The 23,147-nt window shown below is 53.8% G+C and overlaps 1 protein-coding gene, 1 long non-coding RNA gene and 1 pseudogene across 3 annotated transcripts; 1 reads left to right on the forward strand and 2 right to left on the reverse strand.

The window, feature by feature from the left end:
• Positions 1-649: 649 nt before the first annotated feature.
• Positions 650-22,826, forward strand: LOC143694492 (uncharacterized; annotated as a pseudogene).
• On the reverse strand, positions 7,171-13,876 carry LOC143694473 (uncharacterized). Its single transcript, XR_013182957.1, has 2 exons — positions 13,432-13,876; positions 7,171-7,557 (listed from the first exon to the last, which is right to left on the reverse strand). It is a non-coding gene; the product is annotated as an uncharacterized LOC143694473 (long non-coding RNA).
• Positions 15,495-18,102, reverse strand: LOC143694472 (uncharacterized). Of its 2 annotated transcripts, none has more exons than XM_077180929.1 (3): positions 17,990-18,102; positions 16,568-16,649; positions 15,495-16,382 (listed from the first exon to the last, which is right to left on the reverse strand). In XM_077180929.1, exons 2-3 carry the CDS (start codon positions 16,620-16,622, stop codon positions 15,712-15,714), a joined length of 726 nt encoding a protein of 241 aa, XP_077037044.1. In that variant the 5' UTR covers positions 16,623-16,649; positions 17,990-18,102; the 3' UTR covers positions 15,495-15,711. The 2 variants fall into 2 exon arrangements, with proteins under 2 accessions (XP_077037044.1, XP_077037045.1); XM_077180930.1 differs by lacking the exon at positions 17,990-18,102 and adding an exon at positions 17,233-17,389.
• Positions 22,827-23,147: the final 321 nt, after the last annotated feature.

The raw sequence follows: 23,147 nt of genomic DNA on the forward strand, positions 1-23,147 counted from the left end.
GCTTGGTTCAATGGAATATTTGAGAGGATTTGGGTGTTCTGAGGCTGTCAAAACCAGGGGACATGGCCACAACCTCATAGGTGTGTTGGTAGAATGTGTTCACCTGACTCCATCTGTTCTCCAGGAATTCTGGTTGTCTGTCCCAGTTCCTGGCCTGGGTCCCCCCATTTGGGGTGTTCCCTCAAAGTGCCCAAATCACTGCTGAAGTGCCAAGCTGCTCCTGGCTGGGGATGTTCCTGTCCACCAACCTCTCCTGCTCAGTGCCATGGGAGGTGGAAGGGGTTTTAGGGACTCCTGTGGGGACTGAGAGAGGCTCTTGTGGCTCTTGGGAGAATTTGTCTTGCTGGGAGAGGGTTTGGAGGCCTTCTGGGAGGGTTGTGAGGATTTGTGTGTGTTGGCAGGGCTGTGTGTTATGGAGAGAATTTGGGTGGGACTTAGGGGAGATGGGAAGGGGTTTTGTGGTTTCTGGGGACATTTATGTTGCAGGGAGTGGTTGGGGGTGTCCTGGCCAGGAGCTGTGGGGTGGTGCGAGGGGACTGGGAGTAGCTGTAGGGTTGGGAGGGGGTTTTTGGGTGGTCGTGACCTCCCAGACCCCCAAAGCAGCCACCAGACCCCACCCCACGAGATACTGCCAGGGGTCAGGGGCTCCATGTTGGGGTTCATCCTCCTGGTGCTGCAGGAGAGGTGAGGGGCGGTCCTCAGGGACTGTGTGTGACCCTCCCATCCTCGTGTCACCTCCTTGTCCCTCCCCACAGGGCTCCTGCCCCAGCTCCTGCTCCCCCAGAGGGAATTTGGGGAGGGGGCAGAGGGGGTGCACAGCCCCCACTGGGGGATGACCCCAGCCCAGACCCTTTGTTCAGCATCAAGCTGGGCTTGGAGCTGAAGGAGGAAGAGCCGATGGGAAGCAGATCCTGCAGCTGGGACAGTGCTTGGGGTCAGGGCAAGGTCCTGCCCTGCACACCTGGCTCAGGTGTGACCCTGCCCCGGCAAGGGAGTGGGACATTCCCATGCCCACGGATCAGGGCTGGGAGCAGCACTTGGAGCACGGACATGGAAATACTGGGAGCGACTGGGAGCACACTGAGGGCTACTGGGAGCAACTGGGAATGATGGGTGCGTGCTGGGCGCAACTTGGATATACTGGGAATGAGTGAGATCAGCCTATGGGCAACTGGAACCATGCTGGGGCAACTGGGGTGACTGGGAATGAGCAACTGGAATATACTGGGAGTGTCTGTAATGATACTGGAGGGGACGACACTGGGAACAGCTGGGACCATGTTGGGAGCAACTGGGGGCAACTGGGAGTGACTGTGTCTGTACTGGGGGCCAGTGAGATCATACTGGCAGTGACTGGGGCCGTACTGGGGCAAGTGGGGGCAAGTGGGATCATACTGGGTGGAATTCAGACGACATTGAGGGGGACTGGGATCATACTGGGAGTGACCAGGAGCATGCTGAGGGCAGTTTGGACAATGTTGGAGACAACTGGGATATACTGGGAGAAACTGGAACCGCACTGGAGGGTGATTTGGAGTAGCTGTGAGCAACTGGAATCATGCTGGAAGCAACTGAAAGTGGGAGTGACTGGGAGCATGCAGGGATCAACTGGGATATACTGGGAGAGACTGGGGGTCACTGGGATCATACTGGGAGTGACTGGAATCAGGGCAATGGCCTGGGCTGGGTGATGTGGGGCCTCAGGGAGCACAGGGAGCACTGTGACACTGCAGGGCCTGATGGAACCAGGGGAACATTGTGACACTCTGGGCCCACCCTGGCCATGGGGTGTTTCAGGAGCCACGGGGTGCCCAGGGCAGCAGAGCAGAGCCCCTGCCTCAGGGGCAGCAGCTCCCTGGGAGACCCTGGGTGGGCAGCAGAGGATGCCCAGGGAGAAGAGGAAGCCAAGGCCCAGCGCCCCAAGGGCAGCACTGGCTGAGGGACGGGGCAGGAGGGAGAGGCCAATGCTGGGATAGTGCCGGGGCTGCCCAGCACTGAGCCAAGGTTGTGTGACATCACAGGGGGCTGTGTGACATCATAGTGTTGGCTGTGTGAAATCACAGGGGTTGTGTGACATGATAGAGTTGGCTATGTGACAAGCCACAGCTGGCTGTGTGACATCACAGACTAGGCAGAGACATCAACTGGGCTGTGTGACATCATAGAGTTAGTTGTGTGACATCACAGGGAGCCTGTGTGACATCACAGGGGTGTGTGGCCGTTTTGAGAGGCTCCATGGCACAGGGATACAAGGGAGAAGAAAAGCCCCAGAGATCCCACAGGAGGAGGGGCTGCAAACCCAGCCGAGGGTGCTCTGAGGAGGAAAGACCCATCCTGTGCAAGGAAGGTGGACAGAGCTTCAGCCAGAGCTCAGAGCTGGTGGCCCATGAGCAGCTTCAAAATGGGGAGAAGCCCCACAAGTGCTTGGAGTGTGGGCAGAGCTTCAAGCAGAGCAGCACCCTGATCAGCCACCAGATGATCCCCATTGGGGAATGGCCCCACGAGTGTGGGGAGTGTGGGAAGGGCTTCAGCTGCAGCTCAGAGCTCATCATCCACCAACGCATCCACACTGGGGAGAGGCGCTAAGAGTGTCTCCAGTGTGGGAAGAGCTTCACCAGCAGCTCTCACTTGACAGGACACCAATGGAGGCACCGGTAAGAGAACCCTGCAAATGCCCCAAATGCATGGAAGAGCTTCATGCACCGCTCCATCTTCATTCCTCATTGGAGACCCCATGTTGGGAAGAGCCCTGGGGATCCATTTTCCCTGTGATCCTTGCTGGGAAGACACCTGTACCTTTTGTTGCCCCTGCCAATGACAAGATGTGGGAATGGAGAACATGAGGGTCTGGCCATGGCCCTGTCATTACATTCACTCCCACCTCAGAACATTGCCAGGGGCAGGAAAGGGACTCTCTCTCTCTCTCTCACCAGGGAGAAGGGTGTCCTTTCCAGACAGGAGGAAATATGTTGCCAGGAAGAGCCAGTTGATGATGTTGTAGTTTTCTCTGTAAATAGTTTTATTTATCCCTTCTGTTATCAATATTGTTTCTATTCCTGTTTGTTCCTTATCTGGTTGCTGTTCCCAATAAATTGTTCTTATCCCAGCCCAGGATCTTTGCCTTTTGTGCTTTCCATGGGAGGCAGGAGGGCAGCGAGGGCAGCGCGGTTTTAGCAGGAGCAGGAAATTGGGGAATCCCATTGCTGAAGCCCAGCCCGTGGAAACCGAGCATCCCAGCTGGTGCCAGCCCTGGTGGCCATGGCAGCAGCCTTGGGAGCGGGTCCCTGGCTGGGGCTGTGGGAACCTCTTCCCTCTGGTGCCCAGGGACAGGAGTGGAGGGAGCGGCTGCAGCTGAGTCGGGGCAGGCTCAGGTTGGATGTCAGGAAAAGGTTTTTGCCCAGAGGCTGCTGGGGCCCTGGCCAGGCTCCCCAGGGAAGGGTCCCAGCTCCAGGGCTCTCTGAGCTGCAGCAGTGTTTGGCCAGCGCTGCCAGGCCCAGGCTGGCATTGTTGGGGTGTCCTGTGCAGGGCCAGCAGTTGGACTGGAGGATCCTGAGGGGTCCTTCCCAGCTCAGCCAATTCTGTGCTTCTGGGAGCCCATCAGCCTGGGGATGGGGGCTGCCAATGGTTGCCATGGCAATGGGCTCTGGCTGCAGGCCTGAGCTGGTGTCCATGGCAACCACCCCTGGCATGGGGTCTCCATGGAGCTGCCAAGGGACTGAGCATAGCAACAGGGGGCGGGTGATGGTTGCCATGGAAACTGACCATAGCAACAGGGGGCGGGTGATGGTTGCCATGGAAACTGACCATAGCAACAGGGGGCTGGTGATGGTTGCCTGCTAAGGATCACATTTGTCACAGGCCCTCAGAGGGGCTCCATGGGGATTTCCAAGAGTCTCCAGGCTATTCCAGAGCTGGAATGTCACAGGCAGGGACAGGGGCTCCATGGACACCTCCCACGGCTTTCTGGGATGGTAAAGAGCCCTGTGGTCAGAGGCAATCACAGCCATTCCATGGTGACATCCCAGGGCACCTTGGGCTGCAAAGGCACCCATCTGTCACAGGCACTCACGGGGGCTCCATGGAGACATCCCAGGAGTCCCCAGGCTGCCAAAGAGCCGGGATGTCCCAGACACTCACAGGGGTTCCTGCCATGGGCACAGTGGGAGCTTCAGGCAAAGTTTATTAGAGAAGCTCCTGTTGGGTCACGAGGTGCAGAAATGATCCCCAATAGCCCCCACAGATCCCCAAATGTCACCTCTGAGTCAGAGATGACACAGACTCAGATCAGAAGGCTAAGGGCTAAAAGCCACCTGTTTTCTCAATCCTCTTCTTTTATATCTTGGTTTCCTACAGGTGGACATCATTGGTCATTTAATCAACACATTTCACATGATTGGCTGATTAAGAAAACACCCTTCAGTAAACAACTTAATGGAAAAAAGCCAACTTATTTCAAACAGCCTTGGGGCACCAGTTATTGAAGTTTGTTTTAAGTTGGGCCTTCCTGGGGGCTCCCTGGGTGGGAGAAACCCTCCTGCAGCAGTTCTGTGCCAGGTAAAAGGAGATGCACAGGACTTTTTTGGTCTTCAGCTTCTTGTTTATGGTTACCTTATCTAAAGTTTTGCACGCTGTCCACACCAGGCTCAGCACACTGGAAAAGCACCGCAAAATGGCTCTGAAATGGACAGTTTCAAGGTCTTGTAAAGTTGCTCTCATCCAATTAACTCTTAAAACATACATTATTTCTATTTATCTACCAATAACTCTGCACTATGCTTGCCTTGACCAATCACCCTGTGCCACCAACACTGCAGAAAATGGAGTAGATGACGTAGACAGGGACTACACCCAAATACCTGCAACTTGCTTCCTATCTACACCATACTAAAAATCCCAAAACCTAGATTTCTCACCCTAGTGACATAGTATACTACCCTCTCATCTATTTCAAAGTTTGGTTAATTCTAATCTGTCTCAAAGTCCTGGAAGTCCTCTCCATGGGTGAAGTTTAAATGCAGTGTTTCTCTGGGGGTCAGGATGCCTCAGAGCAGACAGAGAAATATTCCCTGTGCCCTGGATTCCCACACATTTAACCTAAAATCCTTTAACCTTTAAGATTTTAAATTACCCAGAAATGATCCAGGTAAGTAGAATAAGAAGGAGAAGAAATAGAGAACAACAGAAAAACAGAAGATCCATAGAAACACACACACGGGTACCAACTGCTGGGGTTCCAGCATCACCAACAGAAGAACCCCAGGAGAAGGCAGGATCCAGACCCTCGGCTGGCCTCGTGCTCCGGCTGTTAACCCCTGGGCCTTCATGGCCCCGCCCCTGGGGTGGGACTGCCAGTTGCTTGTCCAATCAGAGCCAGGGTAGCACCAGCTGCTGGTGTGTGATTGATTGATTGACAGCTGGGCCAATCAGAGCTGGGTTAGCATCACCCCCCGCTGTGTGATTGACAGCTCTGCCAGGCCAGGGCTGGGGGCAGGGCTCTGTCCCACCACAAACCAAGGCCTGACCTGGCCATGGCCCCACACGGGCATTCCGAGCATCCCGAGCATCCCAAGGTGTCTTGGGACATGGATCTCATCCAGCCTCTGACAGCCACCACGGTGACACTACGGAACCTCATGGAGCCATGGCTCAGTTGTGACAATGGAGATCCAAGGAAACGATGGTGAGACTGTGCAATCCAGGAATCCTGGAATCAAGGAGACCATTGTGCAAATCATGGGCTCTATGGAAGCAAGGATCCATGATCAAACTGTGGTTTGATTGTGATTGATTTAAAATAGAAACAAGGATCCATTGTTTCACAGCGGGGCTGCGTGGGGCCAATGGACCCTTGTGACTCTGTTGGGTCACATGAAACCAAGAAGCCATTGTGACATTGCCAGACCTCATGGAATCAAGGAGACCATTGTGACAGTGTTAGGACCCATGAAATCCATGGAACATGGAACAGGTCTGCCTGGTTTGGCCTCCTGGGGGCTGTCTGACAGGTCCCACTGAATTTGACATGTCCAGGGCCACTTCCCATCTGACCATGAAGCACTGGGGCTCTGTGCTTTCATTCCTATGGGAAAGAACTGCCTTTCTTGTCTAGGCGCCCATGGCCAAAATTGGGATTCTGCATCTAAAATTCCCTATATCCAAGGGTTACTCCCAGACAAAATCTGCCCATACATTCAAGTCTGATCAGCCTTGGCCCCTGGTGACTGCTTCTCATCTGCCCCTGCACCCCTGGGGCTCACTTGTTTCCTTCCTATGGAGACCATTGTGACACTGTGGAGCATTGTGGAACCAAAGGGCCATGGTGACACTGCAGGCCCTTGTGGAACCTGTTACACTGTAGGAACTTGTGGAACCAAGGGGAGCATTGTGATCCTGCAGGGTACCATGGATCCAAGGGGCCACTGTGACACTGTGGGGCCTCGTGGAACCAAGGACATCTTTGTGGCTCTGTTGGGCCACATGGTGCCAAGGGGCCAGTGCAAAGCAGCAGGGCTTTGTGGAGCCAAGAGGCCATTGCTGCATTTCAGGGCCTCGTGGAGCCAAAGGGCCCTTGTGATCCTGCAGGGCACTGTGGATCCATGGAGAGCATTGTGGCATTGCAAGGCTCCATGGAATCATGGAGACCATTGTGACACTCTGGGGCCCCTTGGAAGGAAGGGGCCATTGTGACACTATGGGAACTTGTGGAACCAAGGGAATCATTGTTGCACTACTGGGCCCCAATGGAACCAAGGGGCCATTGGACACAGCCAGGCTTCATGGAACCAATGACACTGTGGGGCCTTGTGGAACCATGGAGACCATTAAGATCCTTAAGGACTTGTGTAACCAAGGGGCCATTATGACACCTGAGGGCATCATGGAAGCCAGAGAACCATTGTGGCACTGCAAGGCCTCATGGGAGCAAGGAGCCATTGTGACACTGCAGGGCCCTGTGGAAGCAAGGGAACATGAAACAGGTGTGGCTGCCTTGGCCTCCCAGGGGTCACCTGACAGGTCTGGCTGACCTTGGAATGTGGAAGGCCACTCCCATCTGCCCCTGTGTCGAGGTTTAGGGCAAATTTGGAGGAGAATCTCCAAATTAGGGCTCCTCCAGTTAGCAAACCCACACAGCCCCTCCCCCCAACCGGTTCGGGAAGGATTTCTCGGAGAGGAGTGGAAAGAACCTGTTTATTTAACAAGCACAGCACCCCCCAGCACACAAAATGAACAATACCGGATGACACCACTCTGAAAAAAGATGACAAATTCAGAAAGTCTCTCTGGGGGTGGTCACTCTGGTCTCAGTCCCTCCGGCGCTGGGGCTGCTGCTGCAGGCCAGAAGGTGCAGGATCTTGGTGTTTCTCAGGTCCCAGTCCGGAGCAGGTTCGAAGTGATCAGAAAAAGGAAAGGAGAAACCGTCCAGGAAGAAATTGGACAGTTTAGCTGAATTAGCTAAAGAGCAAAAGCAAGCAGAAGCAAAGCGAGCAAGAGCGAGAGAGCAAAAGCAAAAAGCAAAAGCAGCAAAAGCAAAAGCCGCAGTCTCCGTGTCCCGCCAGGCTGATAAGAAAACCAAAACAAAACTTTCCCGCTTCAGAGCCGGTCTTAAAGGTACAGAACATAATATCCAATATTAACAGAACACATGAATGGGGATACAAGCATCATAACGTCACCCTAGGACATTCCACCCCTTATCCCCATATCATCAACATACTACCACACATCATGCATTTATTCATACAAAATTTTCATCTGCTCCCCCACAATTTACAAGCAACACTCATTATGTCCTCATCACATCCCCACACTGGACCACTGAATCCATGCCCTATACTACAGGGCGGCAGGATTTCACCCCTTTCACCTTACTCACTCAAAGCTCCATCTATCACTTGCTCAGACCTTCGACACTTGCCCATCTCCTTCTCCATCTCCCACTTGCCCAGACCTTCAACACTTACACATTTCCTTCTATCTCATGTCTGTATGGTTTTCTCACCCCACAATCAGATCTCCCTGTGGTACACATCGTGTTGTTCCATCTCTTTGCATTATCCACCATGTGCAACCTGGTCCCTGAGCAAAGACAACCCCACGAATGGGTTTGTCTGTACTCAAGGCAGAATTGACCCACACAGTCTTCCCTAACAAACCTCTGACACGTACCACTGGGACTTTATCTCCATCTATTACATTCAGGGACTCAGACTGGGCAGGACCTGCTCGGTTGGTGGAACCTCGGGTGTTAACTAACCAGGTGGCCTTTGCTAAATGCTGCTCCCAATTTTTGAAAGATCCCCCACCCAAAGCTTTTAGCTGGGTTTTTAGTAGTCCATTGTACCTCTCCACTTTGCCTGCAGCTGGTGCATGGTAGGGGATATGGTACACCCACTCAATGCCATGTTCGCTAGCCCAGGTGCTGATAAGGCTGTTCTTGAAATGAGTCCCATTGTCTGACTCAATCCTCTCAGGGGTACCATGTCTCCACAGGATTTGGTTTTCCAGGCCCCGGATGGTGTTCCGGGCAGTAGCATGAGACACAGGGTAGGTTTCCAACCATCCAGTGGTGGCTTCCACCATGGTCAGCACGTAACGCTTGCCCTGGCGTGTCAGGGGCAGTGTGATGTAGTCAATCTGCCAGGCCTCCCCATACTTGTACTTGGACCATCGCCCACCGTACCACAGGGGCTTCACTCGCTTGGCCTGCTTGATGGCAGCACACGTCTCACAGTCATGGATAACCTGTGAAATACTGTCCATGGTTAGATCCACCCCTCGGTCTCTTGCCCACTTATAGGTGGCATCTCTGCCCTGATGGCCTGAGGCATCATGGGCCCATCGAGCTAGGAATAACTCTCCCTTGTGTTCCCAATCTAGGTCTATCTTTGACACCCCTATCTTTGCTGCCTGGTCTACCTGCTCATTGTTTTGGTGCTCCTCATTGGCTCTACTCTTGGGGACATGGGCATCTACATGGCGGACTTTCACAGGTAGCCTCCCTACCCTGGTAGCAATATCTTTCCACTCATCAGCAGCCCAAATTGGTTTTCCTCTACGCTGCCAGTTAGCCTTTTTCCACCTCTCCAGCCATCCCCACAGAGCATTGGCTACCATCCATGAATCAGTGTAGAGGTAGAGCTTTGGCCATTTCTCTCTTTCTGCAATGTCCAGGGCCAGTTGAACGGCTTTGAGTTCTGCAAGTTGACTTGATCCACCTTCTCCTTCAGTAGCTTGTGCAACCTGTCGTGTGGGGCTCCATACGGCTGCTTTCCACTTCCGGTTCATCCCTAAGATGCGACAGGAACCGTCAGTGAAAAGAGCATAGCGTGTTTCCTCTGGGGGCAGTTGGTTATATGGAGGAGCCTCTTCAGCCCGTGTCACTGGTTCCTGTTCTTCATCTGTGACACCAAGATTCTCACCTTCGGGCCAATTTGTAATTACCTCCAAAATCCCAGGGCGATTTAGTTTACCTATATGGGCGCGCTGAGTGATAAGAGCAATCCACTTGCTCCATGTGGCACTGGTGGCATGGTGAGTGGAAGGAACCTTGCCTTTGAACATCCACCCCAGCACCGGTAGTCGGGGTGCCAGGAGGAGCTGCGCTTCTGTACCAATCACCTCTGAGGCGGCTTGGACTCCTTCATAGGCAGCCAAGATTTCCTTCTCTGTGGGAGTGTAGTTGGCCTCAGAGCCTCTGTAGCCTCGACTCCAAAATCCCAGTGGTCGACCCCGAGTCTCCCCAGGCACCTTCTGCCAAAGGCTCCAGGACAAGCCATGGTTCCCGGCTGCAGAGTAGAGCATGTTCTTCACATCTGGTCCTGTCCTAACTGGGCCAAGAGCTACTGCATGAGCTATCTCCTGCTTGATCTGGACAAAGGCCTGTTGCTGCTCAGGGCCCCAGTGGAAAGTGTTCTTCTTGCGGGTGACCAGGTAAAGAGGGCTCACGATCTGACTATACTCAGGAATGTGCATCCTCCAAAAGCCTATGGCACCTAGGAAAGCCTGTGTCTCTTTCTTATTGGTGGGTGGAGACATTGCTGTGATCTTGTTGATGACGTCTGTAGGAATCTGACGCCGTCCATCTTGCCACTTCACTCCCAGGAACTGAATCTCACGAGCTGGTCCCTTTACTTTGCTCTTTTTAATGGCGAAACCAGCTCCCAGGAGGATTTGGATGATTTCCTTTCCTTTCTCAAACACTTCCGCAGCTGTGTTCCCCCACACAATGATGTCATCAATATATTGCAGATGTTCTGGAGCCTCACCCCTTTCTAGTGCAGTCTGGATCAGTCCATGGCAGATGGTGGGACTGTGCTTCCACCCCTGGGGCAGTCGGTTCCAGGTATACTGCACTCCCCTCCATGTGAAAGCAAACTGAGGCCTGCATTCTGCTGCCAGAGGAATGGAGAAAAATGCATTGGCAATGTCTATAGTGGCGTACCACCTCGCTGCCTTGGACTCAAGCTCGTACTGGAGCTCTAATATGTCTGGCACGGCAGCACTCAGTGGTGGAGTCACCTCATTCAATGCACGGTAGTCCACAGTCAATCTCCATTCTCCTTCAGATTTTCGCACAGGCCAAATGGGGCTGTTGAAGGGTGAGTGGGTCTTGCTGACCACCCCTTGGCTCTCCAGCTCACGGATCATCTTATGGATGGGGATCACAGCATCTCGAGTGGTTCTATACTGTCGTCGATGCACTATGGAGGTGGCAATTGGCACTTGTTGATCTTCTCCCATCAGACATCCTACTGCAGATGGATTCTCAGACAGCCCAGGCAAGGTGTTCAATTGCTGGATGCCCTCTGTCTCTACAGCAGCTATCCCAAATGCCCACTTGAGTCCTTTTGGGTCTTTGAAATACCCACTTCGAAGGTAGTCTATGCCCAAAATACATGGGGCCTCTGGGCCAGTCACAATAGGATGTTTCTTCCACTCATTCCCAGTGAGGCTCACATCAGCTTCCACCAAAGTGAAATCCTGGGATCCCCCTGTCACACCAGCAATAGAAACAGACTCTGTCCCCACATGTCTCGACGGAATTAATGTACATTGTGCGCCAGTATCAACCAAAGCTTTATACTCTTGTGGTTCCGATGTGCCAGGCCAACGAATCCACACAGACCAGAAAACACGATTTTCCCTGGCCTCTACCTGGCTAGAGGCAGGGCCCCTCTAAGCCTGGTTATCCTTCTTTCCCTGGGCATATGTCTTAGATGTTCCTTCAAGGGGATCAGACATGGCATCATCAGCATCATACCTGGCGGTTCGGCTACGGGCAACTGGAGCTGCTTTCTTCCTGGTGGCTTCCTTCAATTCACGCACCCGTCGTGCCAGAACAGCAGTAGGTTTTCCATCCCACCTCCTCATATTTTCTCCACAGTCACGCAGGTAGAACCACAGCTCTGTTCGTGGGGTGTACCTTCTCTGGCCATCTGGGGAACGTCTGCCTTGGATACCAGAACCTCTGATCTGTACTGCCGAGATTTGGAGAAGGTCTTCTTTAATCTCCTCTCTGAGCTTCTTATGATTCTCCTCTATCTTATCCTCTAAGTTCTGCAGACGTGTTTCTACCGCTGCAATTCTGGCATGTGTTGGGCCATGCACAGCATCTGCATATGCTCGGAGCTTCCTTGCCATATCCAGCACAGTCTCGTCCCTCTCATCCCGCTTCATTATGGCTAGGGCAGAAGCATATTCGTGTGGCCCAAGTCGCACAAGTTTCCGCCACATCACAGACGTGCATGGCACCAAGTCTGGGTTCCTAGTTGTCACATCATCTGAGAAGATAATCTCTGCCACTGCCATCTCTCTCAGGCGTTGGATCCCTTGCTCTATGGTCTTCCACTGTGTCTGTTGCATATAAAGATCATCTGCACACAGGTATCTTTGTGCAACACTTTCCAAGACCCGTGCCCAGAGGCTCTGAGGGTTTGCCCCCCTCATCATTCCTTGGTCAATGACAGGATCATGTGACAGGGATCCCAAATGCCTCGCTTCTGTGCCATCCAGAATTGTAGCCTCGCCTGCAGCATCCCAGAGACGGACTAACCAACTAATTATGGATTCATCAGGTCGTCGGGTGTAATCCTTCCGTAAGCCACGAAGGTCCTTCAGGGAAAAGGACTCAATATTTGCATCTGGTCTTGCACCTGCTGCTTTGACTCCTGATTTTATGTCAGGAGGCATTGAGGTTCCTTCTGCTGCATCATCATCATCATCATCATCCACTGGTCGATTGGTCTTGTCTGTGCATTTCCCACTTCTGGTACTGGTAGCAACAGCCATTGGTTTAGCTGCTGGCTTAGGCTCACTATCTGGTTTGGCTGCTGGCTTTGAGCCTGTGGTGTTGGCTGCAGCCTGAGTGACTGGGATAGCTGATTTATCTCCCTGCCCCCCTGCCTCCGTCTGCTGTCCTACAGTCTCCAACAGAGTGCGATAAGCATATGCCAGGGCCCAGCTCACTGCAATGACCTTTCTCTCCTTAGGCTCATCCTGGTATTTCTCTTTCAGATATTTCCCCACCTCAGCTGGGTTCTGAATTTGTTTATGGGGAAAATCCCAGACTATAGGGTCGGAGAATTCCTTCAGGATGTGGCCCATTTCCTCCCATTTCCCACACCACTCAGGATGTTTCACACCTGGGTCTACTCCTAAGTCAGGGGTCTCATCAGCCCGTCTAGAAATCTCAGCCCTCATTCTGGAGAGACAGCAGACTGTATAGAGGAAGGTTACCAGATTGAATACAAGAAAGATGGTTTCTCTAACATTCAGGGGAAACTGAACATCCTTTACTACTGACGCAACCGATTCATAGGAGAGGAAGGAAACCAAAGGCTGAAAAGCCTCATTCCCTGCTGCTCCTCCTCTAACAAACTGGACGAATAACCATAGCCAAGAACCATTCATACCTGGAGCAGACCCCAACATGTTTATAAACTTCTTGCACATCATTGCCATCAAGCCCAGCAGGATAGCCATTCTGGTCACTGCCCCTCTGCTGTAAAAACTACGTATGAGGGACAATACTAGAACTATTTCAGGATAGGAAAATAAACCTAGGGACCACAGAGGTATTAAAATCTCGAAAAACCCTAGGGACCAGAAGCACATGCAAGCCTTCACCCCAACACTCATCATGAATTCAAAAAGCATGGCTATTAGCTGCTTCAAACAGAGAGTAATGGCAACCAAAATACCCACAAAACAGGCTTTTTCCACTCACTCTCTCGAGCCCAGCGTTGGGCACCAAGATTTTGTCGAGGTTTAGGGCAAATTTGGAGGAGAATCTCCAAATTAGGGCTCCTCCAGTTAGCAAACCCACACAGCCCCTCCCCCCAACCGGTTCGGGAAGGATTTCTCGGAGAGGAGTGGAAAGAACCTGTTTATTTAACAAGCACAGCACCCCCCAGCACACAAAATGAACAATACCGGATGACACCACTCTGAAAAAAGATGACAAATTCAGAAAGTCTCTCTGGGGGTGGTCACTCTGGTCTCAGTCCCTCCGGCGCTGGGGCTGCTGCTGCAGGCCAGAAGGTGCAGGATCTTGGTGTTTCTCAGGTCCCAGTCCGGAGCAGGTTCGAAGTGATCAGAAAAAGGAAAGGAGAAACCGTCCAGGAAGAAATTGGACAGTTTAGCTGAATTAGCTAAAGAGCAAAAGCAAGCAGAAGCAAAGCGAGCAAGAGCGAGAGAGCAAAAGCAAAAAGCAAAAGCAGCAAAAGCAAAAGCCGCAGTCTCCGTGTCCCGCCAGGCTGATAAGAAAACCAAAACAAAACTTTCCCGCTTCAGAGCCGGTCTTAAAGGTACAGAACATAATATCCAATATTAACAGAACACATGAATGGGGATACAAGCATCATAACGTCACCCTAGGACACCCTGAAACACTGGGGCTCTGGGCTTTCCTTCGTATGGAAAAGAACTGTCCATCTTTTCCAGTCATCCATGGCCAAAATTTGGATTCCACCTCCAAATTTCTGTGTATCCAAGGATTGCTGCCAGACAAAAGCTGCCAGGACAAACAGGTCTGGCTGGTCTTTTACTCCTGAGTGCCAGAACTCACCTGTTTTCCAAACACTGGAAAGGGCTCTCTGCTTTTCTTGCATGGAAAAAAAAATCATCCTTCTCCAGGCACAAATATTTTAAATTAGGACTCCACATTCATAATTTTGAATATCCGCGGGTTGCTCCAAGCAAACCTTCCAGGACACACCGGTCAGGCTTGCCTTGGCTTCTGGTGGCTGCTGTTCATCAGCTCCTGAAACATGAGGGCTCCGTGGTTTCCTTCCTATGGAGACCAATGTGACACTTGGGAGCCTTGTGAAATGCAGGGGCCATTGTGCAGTCAGCCAGCAAGTTTGTTCCCATCAGCTGGGAGTTTCCTGTGCCACTGCAGACGCTGTTGCTCAGAGCCAGGGCTGCCTGGCAGCCATCCCCAAACTGCCCTGAGCATTTCCTTGGCTTCACCTTTGCTTTCTTTACTTTTTCTTGGTACAAATTTCTTCCTCTGGCCCAGCCCTGTTCCCTCCCCTGCAAACAGCCCATCCCTGCCCTGCTCCTGCTGGCCACCCCATTCCTGATCCAGGCCAGGAGCCATTGGCCTTCTTGGCCACCTGGGCACACTGCTGCCTCATGTCCAGCCTGCTGTCCATCAGTCCCTGCAGGTCCCTTTCTGCCTGGTTGATCCTGAGCTGTGAGGAACGCCCGGAGTCTAAGGTGCATCTCTCCAGGGCATTGCTGTTGGCCCCTCCCCAGTCAGCTCACAGGCCTACACAAACACACACTGGAGATGTCTGGGGCCGTTCATCATTTCTCTGCTCTCCAGCACCGAGGCAATGGACTCTGGCTACATCCCTGAGCTCCTGCCCATGGAAAACACCCCTGGCAATGGGGCTCCATGGAGCTGCTCTCAGGAAACCCCCAAGAGCTGGGGAGTGCCCCAAAACTGCCTTGGAAACATGAGATACCTCAAAATCTCTTCATGAACATGGAATATCCAAAAGCTCACTCAGTAATGGGCTTCCCTTCCCTTCATTGTCCCCAAACTTTGGCTGTCTCATTCCAGACCCCAGCCCACATCCCCAATCCCAACCCCAACCCTTCCCACCCCTCCTGAATATCAAGACCCCCTTCCCAAGCTGTATTTCCCCCATTTCACACCTCCCAAACCTCATCCCACCCATCCTGCCCCACCCAATGCTCATCTCACCCTCCTGATTTGCATTCCACTTTGCCCAATCTCCTTCCAACTCCATTTCATCCTGTAGGGCTGTGGAATAGGAATTTTGGGGTGGGATTGAGTAGTTCTCAGTGGCATTGAGTGGTTTTGAGCTGACAGATCAATCCCTCTCATCTTTTTGGAGTGCCAAGAAATAAAGACAGCTAAACCAAATCCCCCCCAAACCCTGCCATATCCTCCCAGATACCTCCTGGAATCCAAGATTCCCCCAAAACACAAGTAAAATGTGATGCTTTAGATGCCTTTGATGAATTTGTTGATTTTTACCCCGGTTTTCTGTGTTTTGAAGGGAGGAAGAGAAATCAAAAGATAATGAGAGGCAAAATAAAAGGAACACCAGCCACTTCTGACTGTGTATCAGAGGGAATGTGGGTCACCAGGGCTCTGAGCAATGTGGGTCCTCTGATGGGGATGCAGCTGGAGCAGTGCATGAAGCTCTTCCTGCAGCCGGGGCTCTCGCAGGGCTTCCCTTACCGGTGCCTCAGTTGGTGTCGGGTAAAGAACGAGCGGCCTGAGAAGCTCTTCCCACACTGGGGACACTCGTAGGGCCTCTCCCCAGTGTGGATGTGCTGGTGGGTGATGAGGGTGGAGTTGTGCCTGAAGCCCATCCCACAGTTGGGGCAGAGGAAGGGCCTCTCCTCTGTGTGAATGCGCTCATGTACAAGGAGGTGGGAGCTGGTGTGAAACCTCTTCTGACACTGGGGACACTCGTAGGGCCTCTCCCTGGTGTGGAACCTCTGGTGGACAACCAGGTTGGACCTGTGGCTGAAGCTCATCCCACATTCCAAGCACTCGTAGGGCCGTTCCCCAGTGTGGATCATCTGGTGGCGGATCAGGGTGCTGCTCTGCCTGAAGCTCTTCCCACACTCCAAGCACTCATAGGGCCTCTCCCCATTGTGAAGCTGCTCATGGACCACCAGCTCTGAGCTCTGGCTGAAGCTCTGCCCACCTTCCTGGCTCAGGGTGGGTCTTTCCTCCTCAGAGCCCCCTGGGCTGGGTTTGGAGCCCCTCCTCCTGTGGGATCTCCGGGGATTTTCCTCCCCATTGGATTCCTGTGCCATGGAGCCACTCAAAACGGCCTCTTCCATGAGGTTCTGCCAAGGGGATTTTTCCTCCCCGGTCTCCATCCTCAGCTTCTTCCCTGGGGGAGGAAGGCCAAGGAGAGGATGGGATTTGCCTCCGTGCCACAGGGAAGGGGAAGGAGATCCCCCCAGTGCATCCCCGGCAGGACGGGGTTGGCAGCAGGGTTGTCCTGCAGCCGGGGCCATGCTGGGCTGGGAGATGGAGCAGGAGAGAGGGGGAAAGGGGCACTGACTTCCTCCTCACCTGCCTGGGTGTCCCAGGGCTCCTTCCTCTTCCTCACAGCCTTGTCCTCCTCCATCCAATCAAGGTTTGGGAATGGGAAATCCTGGTTTGGGGAAAAACAAGGAGTGAATACCTTGGGTTGGGGATTCCTCCCGCCCAAGTCCATCTCTAGAAGTTGCTTGATGTCCATAAAAACCTCCAAAAATCAAGAGTGAATCAAAAAAAGCCACCAGGAGTGTCCCATTTCCAGTCTCATCCCTCTGGGGTTCTTGCGGTCCCCCATCTCAGGGCTGTTGGGGATCCCATGGATCCTGGGGATCCCCCCTCTCCAGGGTCCTGCTAAGGGATGCAGGCGGATTTTGGGGTCCCAGGGTTCCCCTCTCCAGCCTCCCCCCAATCCAGCCACTTGGGGCTCCCCCCTCTTCCCACCGCCCCGTCCTGGTTTAGGGCAAATTTGGAAAAAAACCTCCAAAGGCGTTTTCTCTAAAAAGCAAATTCAAGCAGGCCCTCCCCCAATCAGATCAGGAAAATATTTCCTTGGAGAAAAGTGGAAAAACCCACTTTATTTAACAGGCAAAGCATTCACCAGCACAAAAAATGAACAATACTAAACAATAAAACCTCTTGCCGCTACAAGAGAGATGACAAACTCAAAAAGTCCCTCCGTGGCCTTTAGCTTAGCTCACTTGGTGTCTTATCAGTCTCTTATCAGTCCCTCCAGTACTGGAAATGCCACAGCCCAGGCCTGGCCAGGTGGGCCACAGGTGGGAGCTGCCGGTGGTGTTCTGGGTGTTCAGTCCAGAGCAGGTTTAAACAGCTCCAAAGAAAAAGAAAAATCACAGTCCAGGGAACTTCTCTGCCTCAGCGAGCTAAAAACTAACTAAAAGCAAAGGAGAGCTCTGTCCCACCCTCTGTCCATCCAGGAGCCGGAATGTGGAGGAGTGAGTGCAGTGTATGAAAACAAACTGCAGCTTCTTTCTCCTCCCCTTGGCCCTCAGAACCAGCCTTAAAGGTGCAGAACTCATTTCTGGGCTAAACGCACCGATGGGGCACGAGCATCATGAAGTCACCCCAGGACGCGCCCCTGTCAGGGTCAGGGGGTCCCGTCCCCGCCTCATCTCCGGGCTGCCGGGGGTGCCCCAGCTCCGGTATCGCCCCTTCCCCTCTCCCCGCCCCGGGGGTCCCCCGTTCCACAGCCCCGGCTCTCACGGGGATCCCCAAAACCAATGTCCCGCCCCGTCGGTACCGGGCCATCCCCACGTGGACCCCCCGGGACCCTCCCGAGGGGCGATCGCGGCTCCTCTGGCCCCGAAAAAGCTCCTCTTAGGGAGCCTGGAGATATCCGGGGCTCGAGTCCGGGATCTGCCGGCTCCGAACACGCTCCAAAAAAATCCTCCCGGAGACCCCTGGCTGGAGCCGGGGCGAGCTCGGCCTCCCCCTCACCTGCGGCTCGGGGCTGGGGGCGATGCTCCCGGGGCAGGGGCTGCTGCACGCTCAGCGTCCGTGCGCTGCGAGCGCCGGGATTCTCCCGCTCCCGCTCCTACTCCTCCTCTCCCTCCTCTTCCTCCCGCATTTCCTCCGCTGCCAGCCCGGACCCCCCTTTCCCACCCCTCTGCCCCGCGGCCCCGCAGCCCCGGCTGCTGGGTGGGGGATCCCCCGATCGGCCCCAGGGGTGGGCAGGGGGCTCGGGGACCCGCCCGGGGCGGATCCGTGCCCCCGGCCCGAGCCCCAAACTCCGCTCCGGGGCCGCTGGGCTCTGCGGGTCCGCCTGGCAACCGGTGAGTCATCGGCGAGAAAAGCTCTGGTTGGCTGGAAATTGTTCAGCGCGTCCTCTGATTGGCTGGAATTGTGAAAGACGCTGCACCCCGCGGGTGGCCCCGGGAGCTGCGGAGTCCGCGCCGGAGCCTTTTCCTCTTTCTTTCTCCCCCTCTGAGAACTCTTTCCTATTTCTTTCTCTCTCTGAGATCTCTTCCCGATTTCTTTCTCTCCCTCTCTCTTCCCCATTTCTTGTTCAGTTCAATCCAAGTTCGAGCAGATCCACAGGTTGCTTTCCCACGCTCTCATTCGCACCTTCCCTGGGGCAGAGGCGTCTCTCCCTCGCGAAATCGTAACCCATGGGTAGGGTCCTTTCCGAGCCCAATCCTTCCAAGATTTTGTCGGGGACTCGCTTCCATTTCCTCCCTCCCTCTGCTTCCAGCGGGGAAGGTGCTGGGAAATGTCCAGCAAAGCCACCTTTGCTGTGTGCTCTGGGAGCCCACAGAGCTGCTGGACCTTGTCCCCTGGCCCTGCACAGCTCCTTGGGAGGCACGGCAGGAGCAGCACCCTGGCAGCCTCGGGAATGCCGCTCTGGGATCCATGGCACACACTGCCAGGGGCTGGAATTCCAGTTCCCAGCCAGGAAAAGATGTTCCTGCCCTGGAAGGCAAAGCTCTCAAGAAGGAGCCAAAAGCCAAGTGGAGCAAGATCTTACAGTGACATTTCACTGCCAGCCTTCATAACTTCACCCATGGTTGTTGTAGCTCGTGGATGGGGAATTAAATCAGGGCAGGGTCTTTGGTGGGAGCTGCCCTGGGTCAAGGGAGACACTGAGAGAGAAACAGAGCAGGCAAAGAGAGGCAGGAGAGAAAGGAGAACACAAACACAATCAGCTGAGAAGGTGGCACTCTGAAAACAGACCAGAACTGACTGAAAAGGAATATGAGAGAAAGAAATAATCTTGCCCCTTTTATTTACTATCAAAATACAATTTCTTCCCCTTCTCACAAACCTCCTCCCAGTGTCATTCAGCAGGGCTGTCAGAAAGTCCTTCACTCTGGGTGGATGTTCCAGGCTTCAGCTACAAGCAAACAGGGAATGGGGATTTTCCTGCTCCTGGGGAGTTTGACATCCTCAGCTGAGGAGAGGAGGAGGCACCAGAAGAAAAGGGCAGCCGGGCTTCATCCTCCCACAGGAAAGAGAGGGGGGAAATCTCTCATCCTGTCTGCAGCTACTCCCACAGGGATGTGAGGGCTGATCCCAGAGCCCCAAGGGTCACAGTCAGGGCTGCCCTCAGGGAATGCTCACCTCGTATTGAGGGGCAGCGTGGGAGCACCTGGATCTTGTGGCACCCAGCTGCCCCCCATGTTTGGAGGTGCCTGAGGAGGGCTGGGACAATGCCAGGGACATTCTGCAGTGACATCCCCCCTGTCCTGCTCTGGGTGAGCTCAGTCCCAAACCTGACCCTGATCCTGGTCTCAATCTCACTCCACATTTAGACACACTCACTGTTCTGTATTTAATCTCATCCCAGTCCCGAACTCATCTAGCCCCAGACCCAATCCCAACCCCAGCCCTAAAGCCAATCCCATGTCTAGCCTTAACTCCAATCCCAGCTCTAATCCAAATCTCAGCCCCAACTCCAAGCCCAGCCCCAAATCCAGCCCCTTCCTAAATCCTCAGCCCCAAAGCAAATCCCAGGTTCAGCCCTTCTGGGGGTTTGGGTGTGTCTCTGTCCCTGTGACCCCGATGATGTTTGGGTGGGGTCACAGCAGGGCTGAGAGGGACAGAGACCCCCCCGGCCTCCCCAGGGGTGAGAAGGTGGCAGAGCCCCCCCCAGCCCCAAGCAGCCTCAGCGGTGAGAGGGACACAGAGCCCCTGGTGCCCAGCCCTGCACAGGCATTGCCTGAGGCCAGAGGGATGGAGACCCCCCGAGCATCCCCCAGGGAAAGGGGACAGAGAGCCCCGAGCATCCCCTGGGCTGAGAGGGACAGAGACTGCCCCGAGCACCCCCTGGCACAGGGGAGAGAGGGAGGGAGACCCCCCAGGCATTCCCTGGGGTGAGAATGATGGAGACCCCTGGGGAATGGCCTGGGGTGACAAGGACAGGGACACCCCCAGGGGAATGGCCTGGGGTGACAGGGACAGGGACAACCCCCCCAAGCCCCTCCCAAGCATCCCCCAGGGCGAGAGGCACAGAGACCCCTTGAGCATCCCCTGGGCATTGGACAAAGGGGAAGCTCTGTGTGGCTTTCACAAAGGTGACAGGGATGAGGAGAATAATGATTCTCACATTTGGCAAAGTCCCCAAGCCTGGGAATTTGGGAGTTATTCGGGAATTTAGCTACTTGAGTTCGGCTTCTCATAGGACTTTTAGCAGCCTTGTGCTCCTCACTGTGCGGTGAGTGAACCTCGTCAGTGATGCTGGTAACATTTGCTCCCTTTCCTCCAATGATTTTTTCAGACTGTTCAAGGAAGGATAACAAAATATTTTCTTTACACTGGCCACCCACAACAGCCATTTTCCTCATCAGTTCTCTCAATAAGTTGCTCAGAGGAAGCTGCGTCCATGTTTCCAAGAGTTCCTCCAGAGAGAACCACAACCTCCTCAGAGGAGGGAACCATGCTGTTGTCAAAGGCACTTGGAGTCAGAGAACAGTGCCCTGAACTCACTGTGCCAAAATAATGTTGCAATGTTAAGAATATTATTAGAGAGATGCCTCTGTCCCAATTAAGGTGCTAATGAAACCAAATCCAAGGTGGATTTTATTAAACAATAAATGTGAGGTAGAGAGAGAGATGGAAAGAAAGAGAAAAGGGGGGAGAGCAAGGGAGTGACAGGGACAGAGACCTCCCCTGGGGCAGGGCAAGCGTGACATTGTCCCCTGTGTGTGCGGCCTTCCCAGGGTGGGGGTTTTACATCTGAGCCAGTTTGGGTAAGGGGGGTGGTGTTCACCCCCTGAGCAGGGATTACCCCACTGTTTCAGGCTGCAATGTAAGATGGAACCAAATGCATGTTTTCAATCCCCATCTTCATCAACTGCTATAAACAGGTGGGGCAGTGTCTTGATCTCTTCCATGACTCAGCCCTGATAACGCCCTCCAGGGGAGATATCTTCTGTGAATGGGCCATTGAGTGTCACTGCAGGACTGATAAAATTCCATCCTCCCATTGTGGGATGCTCCGCCCAGGGGGAGGATCCAAGCATTCCTACCTGGATATAAGCTGAGGCTTTCAACACCAGGAGCAGCTTGCCTACTGGATTCCCAGAGGACAAGAGCTCCAGAACCACCTCTGGACCTCCAGAGGAAGACCAGACCCTTCTACAGGATCACTGCTTTGACAGAATCACGATCATCACTCCAACAGGACTGCAGCCACCATTTAATGGGACTGCAGCCACCACCCTGAGCAACAGTGTGTCAGGTTATATCCTGACTCTGTCAGTTTAAGGCAGTGTTTCTGTATCATTGCCTTGATCTTCATTTTCTTAAAAAATTGTATATCCGACTTAGACTCTCCTCCAGGTTCGCCTTCAAACCAGAAAAAAAGACAATATGCACATCCTTTGTTTGGTTCCCGAAACAGGATTTCCCAATCCCAAACCTTGACTGGATGGAGGAGGAGGCTGCAAGAAACAGGAGGGAGCCCTGGGACACGCAGGCAGGTGAGGAGGAAGTCAGTGCCCCTTTCCCCCTCTCTCCTGCTCCATCTCCCAGCCCAGCACAGCCCCTGGCTGCAGGACAACCCTGCTGCCAACCCCGTCCTGCGGGGGATGCACTGGGGGGATCTCCTTCCCCTTCCCTGTGGCACGGAGGCAAATCCCATCCTCTCCTTGGCCTTCCTCCCCCAGGGAAGAAGCTGAGGATGGAGACCATGGAGGAAAAATCTCCATGACAGACCCTTGTGGAAATGGCAGTTTTGAGTGACTCCACAGTGCAGAATTCCAATGGGGAGGAAAATCCCCGGAGATCCCACAGGAGGATGGGCTCCAAACCTAGCCCAGGGTGCTCTGAGGAGGAAAGACCCACCCTGAGCCAGGAAGGTGGACAGAGCTTCAGCCAGAGCTCAGAGCTGGTGGCCCAGGAGCAGCTTCATGATGGGGAGAAGCCCCACAAGTGCTTGGAGTGTTGGAAGAGCTTCAGCAAGAGTAACCACCAGATCCGCCACCAGATGATCCACACTGGAGAATGGCCCTATGAGTGTGGGGAGTGTGGGAAGGGCTTCAGCTGCAGCTCCGCCCTCATCATCCACCAGCACATCCACACTGGGGAGAGGCCCTACGAGTGTCCCCAGTGTCAGAAGAGGTTTCAGAGCAGCTCCAGTCTCCACCTGCATGAGCGAATTCACTCAGAGCAGAGGCCCTTCCACTGCCCTGACTGTGGGATGGGCTTCAAGCAGAACTCCACCCTCATCACCCACCAGCGCATCCACACTGGGGAGAGGCCCTACGAGTGTCCCCAGTGTGGGAAGAGCTTCACCCAGAGCTCTCATTTGACAAAACACCAACGGAGCCACCAATAAATGAAGCCCTGCAAGCGCGTCGATTGCAGGAACAGCTTCATGCACCACTCCAGCTTCATCCCCCATGGGAGAAGCCACATTGGGAAGAGCCCTGGTGATCCATGTTCCCCGTGATCCATGCTGGGAAGACACCTGTACCTTTTGTTGCCCCTGCCAATGACATGATGTGGGATGGAAGAACATGAGGGTCTGGCCATGGCCCTGTCATTACATTCACTCCCACCTCAGAACATTGCCAGGGGCAGGAAAGGGACTCTCTCTCTGTCTCTCTCCCTGAGGAGAAGGCTGTCCTTTCCAGAAAGGATGAAATACGTGGCCAGG

Source organism: Agelaius phoeniceus, chromosome 7 (assembly GCF_051311805.1).
Source record: "Agelaius phoeniceus isolate bAgePho1 chromosome 7, bAgePho1.hap1, whole genome shotgun sequence".
Taxonomy (NCBI): domain Eukaryota; kingdom Metazoa; phylum Chordata; class Aves; order Passeriformes; family Icteridae; genus Agelaius; species Agelaius phoeniceus.